At 36.8% G+C, this 9,145-nt stretch overlaps 2 protein-coding genes across 2 annotated transcripts; both read left to right on the top strand.

The window, feature by feature from the left end:
• The first annotated feature begins 1,401 nt into the window (after positions 1–1,401).
• On the top strand, positions 1,402–4,508 carry LOC147508418 (ER membrane protein complex subunit-like protein). Its single transcript, XM_086600946.1, has 6 exons — positions 1,402–1,580; positions 1,660–1,716; positions 2,580–2,733; positions 3,384–3,481; positions 3,594–3,659; positions 4,178–4,508. Exons 1-6 carry the CDS (start codon positions 1,461–1,463, stop codon positions 4,214–4,216), a joined length of 534 nt encoding a protein of 177 aa, XP_086457072.1. The 5' UTR covers positions 1,402–1,460; the 3' UTR covers positions 4,217–4,508.
• Positions 4,509–4,642: 134 nt separating this feature from the next.
• MAPR2 (membrane-associated progesterone binding protein 2) lies at positions 4,643–5,262 on the top strand. Its single transcript, XM_086600947.1, has one exon. The coding sequence runs from the start codon at positions 4,767–4,769 to the stop codon at positions 5,064–5,066; it is 300 nt and encodes a 99-aa protein (XP_086457073.1). The 5' UTR covers positions 4,643–4,766; the 3' UTR covers positions 5,067–5,262.
• Positions 5,263–9,145: the final 3,883 nt, after the last annotated feature.

Genomic DNA, 9,145 nt, shown 5'->3' with positions numbered 1-9,145 from the left:
TTTAGTGCAGAGTTGAGAGTTAGGCAGTATTTTCATATACTCAATGTGCAGAGCACGTGCATTTTGCTAGTTAGAATAGTTGTTTTAGGAGAATTTTATTTGAACTTATCACAAGTATGTTATATGTCTATTCATTATATATATATTTTTTGTGTGAAAATGACTCGGTGAGTCTTTCACCATTAATTTGTGGATGATATTAATAAAAAAGATAAAATCATTGTCAAGCAATTGAGCAAATTAAGACCAAATTTATAATCAAGTGAGCGGAGCGAACATTTTTGGGAGGAGTGAGGGGTACGTGAGACTAAAAAGTTGTTTGGTAGGTTTCTGTCTGTCTGTCCTCTCCCTCTCAACCAAACCCTAACTCTCTCTCTCTCTCTCCCCACCCACAAACCCATCTCTCCCTCTCTCTTCTCCACCCTTTGCTCATGCCCCCACTGCTTAGCAGTTATCTAGTAACATATACATTGATAGTCTTTCGCTTGTATGCAAAGAATTGTAATAAATCTCTTAGAAAAGTAAACACATGCTCTCAAAATTTTCTCAAACTTTTTTGTCATTAATATGATGTGATAGATTAAAATTCCTTACTAATGTAGCTGATTCTGGTGTGTAAATGTTTTGGTAACTGTAAGGTGTTAAAGGAAACACATGAGCTATGTCATGTGTGTATCCTTAACATAAGGGACATCCTATCAAACACATGATGTGCACACAGTCCACACATAACGATTTCACCATATCGACTCCAAGAACACGAGCACTCGCTCACACGTCAGAGATCAAAACAACATCGATGAGTCTTCACTTGACTCCATCTCATGATATCATCACACACTACTCTCATCATTGCTAGCATTAGCATTAGGCCTCCACCCGCCGCAAATACCTAAATAATCATTATAGCTGTTTACCATCATTACACCATATGCCAACTCAAACAACCTTACACCTAGAGCTACTTACACATGTGCTCATTTCAACAACACATTTGTCTATACTACCACATGTGCCCTACCAGATATACACCCTCAAGGCCTATAAAAGGGTCAGAACTATGTTGGTTTGATTCCATCACTCATGATTCTATCTCGCACACAGTGCTAGATACGTAGACATCTTACTTGCGAAGAGCAACCATTTCCATCAACCAAAACCATCCCCTTCCTTCATCTAAACTAGAGCTAAGTCTTAGATCATCGGTGTAATATACTATTAATCCCGTAGGATAAAATTAGACATGTATTTAAACCTTCTACATATATAATGAATTGTTGAAAAAGGAAATGACTTGCAAATTGCTACCGAGATATATCGACGCTAAAGAAATTCGGAAAGTAGTATCGTTTTCCGTTACCCTATTGGAATTTCGGTATATTCGCTAATATTCCGTAGAGTTGATACCCGATCTTAAAAACATAAAACTCCCCGAAGAGAAGAGCAGGCCAGAAGAGAAGATGGAGAAAGGGAAAGGAGTTATGCTAAGAAGATGGGCAGTAGAGTTGACAGACACTTCTTCTCTTTCTATCAAAGACATCCCAGATCCTCCTGGTTACACCAAAGCTTCCCAAGATCAGGTAACAACCCCACCACCCCTTTTCTTTATATATATATTCATTAATATTACCCAATTAAACAGCGCCCTTTTCTTTATAGGATGATTCCACAGTTAGTCGTCAAAAAAAGGATGCTGAAGCAGCATGGAAATCTCAGGTACCAAATTTAAGATTGGTTTTCTTATTTTTTTTATATTGGGCATGTCTTATTTCGTGTAAAGTACAGTTTTTTAACTAGTGTATTGAATGAGTGTGTTGAATTACCGTGTTTTTTTTGCTGTAAATTTACAATATTGTTATTAGTTATAGGTGTCTCGAGTGAGGTACAAGCAAAACAAGGTTATGTTCCTTTGATTTTGTTCTATTTGCCACATTGAAACATATGTATTAACATATTAGTTGAGTTGATTGAAACATTTGTAAAGATGGCCATCCACATGAATAGTAAAAAGAAACTATCTTTAGGAGTTTCTGTTAGTAACTTCTATGATCTGAAGTTCACCTGTTTTAAAAAGTGTGGTAGAAGGTGGTGAACTCATAAAGTCGAAAGACTATCGATTAAATGAAATAATTGTAACTACTTGTGAAGTTGGGCTAATCAGTTATAGTTCGAATAGTATATTAGCTAATGAATTACATGTGTCACGTCTAATATTCGGTTTCACATTGAGTTTGGAACCTGTTACCTGTGTACTTAAGATTGAACAAGATTTGCTTCTTTTGGTCTTCCCAATTGTCATGCTACTTCAGTAGGCTTCCTATTTTTTGTCCTAAGTTTTTAATTTTGAATGGTTCCACGGACTCAAGGTATTCGTTTTATTTACTGGTTACGTGGGGGCGTTTGAGATTATTGATGATGCCTAGTATAAAGTTGACTAATAATTTGAATTCAGTCAAAACGACACGTAAGCTCAGAAAGAATTTGTGTTATTTGTCCTATTCACACCTTTATTCTGATACATTGTGTATTTAGCCAAAAGTATAACTAATCAACTTCATTTCTTCTTCCTGCATGAATAGAAAGCTTGGGAAGTGGCTCAAGCCCCTGTCAAGAATTTGTTTATGATGGGCTTCATGATGTGGATGGCTGGAAACACAGTCCATTTATTTAGCATTGGCATCACATTTTCAGCTCTTTGGCAGCCCTTAAGTGCCCTTCAAGGTCTTGGAAAAGGTATGCCACCAAACTGTTTTTGTTTGTTTTTTTTTGTTGGCTTACAAGTCATCCTTGCTTTGGTTTCATATATTCATCTTCATTTATACATGTAAAATTGTATGATTTTGGCACTTTAGAGAGTCTATTGAATTGAGAGAGTGAGTTATGTCAAATGGTTCAACCTATTTTTTTGAAGTAGCGATTGGTGACTCAACCTTCTGCATTTAGTAACATACATAAAGTTTTTTCAAGTATATTTCTCCTTCAAAACAGGAAAGTATATGCATTCCCGGATTGTTTTGAGTACAACTGATTCTTTTGGATGTCTATCCAGAACATGTGTTTTGAAGAGCGAAACACAACCCTTAATTAAAGGTTTTCCTCTACTTCTATTTTAATGGAAAACAAAGCCTAGTTTCAGCGTGAATCTTAACACATGAGGTTCAAATTTCAAACTTCAAAGCAGTATTTATCATCACAAACTCTTGGAGATGGAGTGTTGTTTGCTACCATTGTAAATCCCTAGAAATCTGATTCTTATTGCTATTATATGCCATCTGTTAAGAGCATTGCCTGTCTTCACAGATTCTTTTAACAGTTTGCATTCATCAAATATGATATATAATTACCAACTTCAATGATATCATATTCTCATTCGAATGTTGCAGTTTTTGAGCCTTACAAGGATCCAAAAGTAGATACTCTTGCACCTAAATTAGTCTTTGCAGCGCTGAACTTGGCAGCTCTGCTGTTGGGTGTTTGGAAGGTAAGATGACTTAGTTGTCCGGTTGCCCTGTTTGTCGCAGTGATACATTTTTTAAGATTGGTTTGTTTTTCTTTGACGTTATTTTAATCAAAACTTTATTAAATCTGCACAGCTCAACTCTTTGGGTCTTCTTCCGACTCATGCATCAGACTGGGTCTCGTCCTTACCCCCTGCTCGGGTAAGTTCCTCTTGTCTAGACTGTTAGTATCGTTTGCCATACTGTTGTAGAATGCTTGTGTTTTCTAATGAATATTTATTTGACTGATACAAAGTGTTGTGACTTGTGAATGCAAGATAGGAAAGGACTTGTAATCTGAAAGTCTGAATAGGCCTTCAGACATTTAGATTCGGTTCATGGTGTCTTAATTTATAATTTGGTGGGATCATAAAGAAAATTGTGGGGTAGCTACGTCTAGTCGTGTAGGTAGATATGCTGTCTTTAAATTGAAGTATGTCTATTACCTAGAGCTCCTGTGAAAAGTTTCGCTTGTGAGTATGAGAGGAAGTTTAAGCCAGATGCAAGCGGAAATGGCATAGAAACAACGAATAAATGAAATTAGCGTATCATATGTGATTAACCTTGAACTTTACTTTGGAAATTTGTTCTGGTTTCTCCGTGTTTTAAGTATTTGTATGCATCTGTGCTGCTGTATCAAATTTATTCTGACATCAAAAACTTCCTTCTTTACTTTTCAGGAGGTTGAATTTTCGGGTGGGGGTTTTCCACTCTTCTGACTTTGCTGATTCCGACTGGCCTGCAAAATCAGTGGACCGACAGAAGTGGATGGAAGTCCACTTTGCCTACATCTCGTCCGACACTCAAAAACTGCATTTTTTCCTCTTATCAATGGAACTTGTCATTGATTGTCTGGGTGCTAAAGAGCAATATTTATTAGAGCAAAAACAACATTGGCTTGGCTTTTGTTTCAATGATTCAATAACTCTAGGTTGATAGTGTCTCGAACAGATTTATTATGTATTTTATCAATCAGAAATCAGTAAAGTTTTTCCCATGGCTCTTTTCTTATATTTTACGATACTTGGTTTATCATTACTGTGATTCTTGAACACATACTTGTGTAAATTATAGTTTGAAGATGAAGTAACGTGTCACTGATTTCAATCCTGTCACGTACTTAATATTGCTCCCATCCATGGCAGTCCAGATACGAATTCGTTAATAGGGGCAAATCAGTCATTTAAGAAAATAGGGCCAATCACATCCTCATATCAATCACCTTATCTTTGTCTCTCTGAGTAATTTCATCAAACACTTTCTTCACCAATGGAGCTAACAAAGGAACAACTCCTTCAATTCAACGGCACTGACTCTTCCAAACCAATCTACGTGGCAATTAAGGGAAAGATCTACGACGTGTCTACAGGCAAAAGCTTTTATGGACCAGGGGGATCTTATTATATGTTTGCTGGAAAAGATGCAAGTAGAGCTTTAGGTAAAATGAGTAAAGAGGAAGAAGATGTAACTGATTGTATTGATGGGCTTTCTGAAAAAGAGATGGGTGTTTTAAATGATTGGGAAAAGAAGTTTGAAGCTAAGTATCCCATTGTTGGTCGTGTTATTTGATTAGTGTTTTTTTTATAATTATATCAGTGTTTTGTATTTGTGTTATTTTGTTGGTTTAGTGAGATGGGGTGTTATTATTTATCTTGTTTAATGGGTATGATAGAATGGGGATGGTGAAGGCAGTGTAATGGGTATGTTTGTCTGAATGGTTATGTGAATAAGATTGTGGTTTATATATAAATGACTGTTGTATGAAGCTGTTTGGTTGGTGTTAATTTCAGTTTTTTTTTTATTAGATTTTTGTTGTTTGTTAGAATGGTTTTTTGTTTTTGTTTTTGTTATGTGGTTTTGAGCTCGAGGAAAAGTGTTATGAATGATCAAGTGAGGTTGTGTGAATTGTTGGAATTGTATAGTTTAGTTTGATTGTTGATTTATGTGTAACTTGGGAACAAAATAGGAGAATGTGAATAGAGAGCTCCAATTATCTGTTTAGAAAAGTGCCAATCTGCAATCCCCAATTGTGCGTATCAAAATATAGAAATTGCTGGCATTGGAACGTGCTTTAGTATTAGAAAATCGTGGACACATAAATATGTTGATGTGCTTTTTTAGTATTTTACCAGTGTCTGAATGATCGCAGACCCAAACTTCTGGTGATCGCCTAAGTGTTTGTGTGAGGCACTTTCAGGCATGGTACTGTGAATGATTTTAGCTATTTGTAGGACCTAGGAGGAAAAAAATGCACTTTCTGTGAATGATTTTAGTTATTTGTAGGACCTAGGAGGAAAAAAATGCACTTTCAGAGTTTCAGTCATGATACTGTGTAATGGTTTTACTTGTGTAGGAGTTAGTAGAAAGGATCATATAGTTTGGTAGGTTATTTTGCTTTTATTCCTGCCTTAAAAGAATAAAATGCGAAGAATCTGGTTCCCTGGTTAATTTTCTATATAGTCATCATCTTGTGTAGCAATTTCCTAAACAGTCTGAGGCCTCTTTCTTTGGTTATGTTGCTTACGGTGTTGTGGTTGTGCCTTGGGGTGTGGCTTGTATACGAACATTGTTACTACTTCTTCTCGTCTAAATAGGCAGATCCTTTTTATGGTTATTTTCAAGTTGCAGAGGAGATCGACACCAAAGTACCAGATGTTCATATCTTTGATAACGACTTTCATTTCAGAGGATGATACTTGATGCTCATATTTCCATAAAACCTGATTGGGGAGGACCTGACGTTAGGGTTTTGTTTGTAATACCTATCTCATTTTCCTATCTCGTCAGAAAGACAGTAATTGTTATCAGTACAGACTTTTTCAAATTTGTCTGTGACACGTTTTTTGATGTGCACATTAGATGTTCTATATCAGTTCCTTGCATCTCCCTGTAGACCATAAGGTCAGATATGCTTTTGAAGTCTGTAGTTGGTTTTGTATGGCAAGGTCTCAACTCCCAACCCCTAATTTTATCACTTTATAGCTGAACCACCTATATTTATAGATTGGAGTTTTGAGACTGTTTGCATTGTGTTCCCTATTCTATCGATTTTCCACTATATTTCATCATTTTTCTCATGTAGTTATGCGTGGAGGACGATGGAGTGTGATGTCACTCTTGAAGTCCTATGATCATGTTATTATTTCTTTTATGATTTGCTACATGTCTGAGAAGTTAAAACTGCTAGGGGTGTATATGTTGTTGCTCATACTTGGAAGTCTTGATCTTGTTGCAATATTTGGAATACTTTGTGTGTAGTAATGAATTGATGAGAATTTAGGCTTTTCTTTTGCACTTTGAAAGCTTTTACATTGATGCATCATGCATGCGAGCGGATTCCGTTTTGTAGCAAATATGCAGCAGGATTTCCGTTAGTAACGACGGAAAATAACCCCCATTTTTCCCCAGAGACATTTTCCCGGTAAGTGTAGGAAACAGTCTTCTAAAGAGTTGGGTTAATGAACCAATTTACGAGTTTTTTTTAGCGGCGTATTTAAAACTTTTTGAATCAATCAAACATTTACTCCCTGAGAATTAAAAACTTTTCGCACGAAATTAATGAATTTGCACCCTCACACCCTTCTTGAACCTATCTGTATCCATTACTAAAGCTTTGTTTATCAAACGCCCTGTTTTTTTATATGATACTACCCCATGCCCAGCACGTAAGAAAGGGGGACGCCCTGTTTTTTTATATGATACTACCCCATGCCCAGCACGTAAGAAAGGGGGAGGTAATTTCTTTGAAGAACCAAAATTACAAATCCAAATCCCTTTAGGATTCTTACTGCCTCAGACGGTTTCAAAGCTTAGTATTGAGTTCTATAAATACTCTTCACCGCACTTGATGGTTTTCTACTTTTCTCTTGCTACCAAATTTCCTTCTTGCTCATGGCTTCAACTTTTCAGCTGTATCTCCTGTTGCTTCTATTTCTTTCAACTTTTTCAGTTTCTCCTGTTGAAGGAGTCACATCTAGTGATCATAATAATCGAGAAATAAACAAGAAGATCGTTAAGGCTATATCAGATGGCGGTTACAGTGCTATGTCTCTCACCCTAGAGATGACTCTCCCCACCCTCATCTCCTCAACTTTAAGCAACAACAATGCAACAGCAGTCACCATATTCTGTCCAGTTGATGAAGCTTTCTTCTCTTTAAAATACCCGCAACCACCTTTGACACTTCTTGAATACCATATTTCTCCCATGAAGATAGAGAAGGATGATTTAATGTCAAGACTCCCACTTGGATCCAAGATTGATACCCTCCTTCATGGTCATCCTCTTGTTGTCAGTACACTAACACATGCCCAAACTGCTTCCATTAACAACGTCAAGATCAAACACTGGGACATATACAACGATGGACATGTTATCGTTCACGGTGTGGAGAGTTTTTTTGACCCCGCCTTTCAAACCATACTTTATCCGTGGTACGACGAGAACAGAAGTAGAAATAGCAGCTCATATGGAGGTTCAAGTGATGCGGGAATAATCAGCTATATAGTTCTACGCAGGAAGTTGATTCTTAACATTGCCATCTTTTCAGCAGCGACTTGGTGTCTTGTGGAATTTGTGCGTAGATGTTGGCTTCTGAGCCATAGGAGGAAGGCTGGATATGTTGGTTTAGATTTAAGTAGTGATAATGAAGTCTTTCCGTATGTTCGTTGAATCTTTTAGTTTCTACTTGCTAGTGACTTCGGCCTTTTAACATTGTAATGGATATCAATATGATAATGCTGTGATACTTCTATTGTACTGGATCTACCAAAAATAAAAGAACATATATTGTTAGTTGTCTAATTGGTCTAGTGATTCCTTGCGTTTCTTATTCGTTTTGCTTGTTTACTGAGATGTGATTTTGTCATTTATGTTTGGTATTGGGAGAAGGGACATGGATGTATCGTTTAAAATATTTTCCGAATTTTTAGTATTAGCGACTCCTATGTCGGAAACAGCGTGTTGGATCGGAAATACATGGAAGACAATTGTTAGAATTTTTTTCTATTACAACCAGTGAGAGGTTCCTTGACGTGCCAATTATATATGTCCTTATTGGTTCCTTGCCTCTGCAGTCTCTACTGGGTTTGTATGGCGGAGTCCTAAACATACTAATTTCCAGTTGATCCTTCAGTTTAGAGTCGTGTTATTGTGTAATTGTTGGCATTTTGGTTCGTACTCTATTTCCGTTCATCGTATCATACTACCTGTGTGTGAGTGTATCTTGCCAGAGAGTGTATCTTGCCAGACATAACCATAAGAACTTGCCGTCTATATGATTTTGGACTTAATTCAGAAGGCTTCCTCATCTCCTTTCAAGCATAGTTGTATTCCACTTTAATTTTAGTGTTAGTTCCTCAGCCTTAGCAGAAATAGAGTCGGAGATTGTATATTTGAGTTGTTTGATGAGGACGCGAAGGAGTATTCAGGCTTGAAGCTGCTGGATAAAACGAGGAATTATGCACTCTAATTGTTGCTGGAGTTATTGGATTGAGTTCAGTTTTTTTGGAATTAAGTACTGGCCAGCAATTTCATGTGCATGATAGAGTCTCTATGGTGATGTTCTAGTTTTTGTCTGAATGTCACATCGTATTCCAAATTTAGTCTGTGATTTATGTTAAATAAGACTCTATGGTGATGTTCTAGTT

The sequence above is a fragment of the Coptis chinensis genome, chromosome 3 (assembly GCF_015680905.1).
Source record: "Coptis chinensis isolate HL-2020 chromosome 3, ASM1568090v1, whole genome shotgun sequence".
NCBI classification, from domain to species: Eukaryota; Viridiplantae; Streptophyta; class Magnoliopsida; order Ranunculales; family Ranunculaceae; genus Coptis; species Coptis chinensis.
This window is presented reverse-complemented; position numbering and strand designations above follow the sequence as displayed.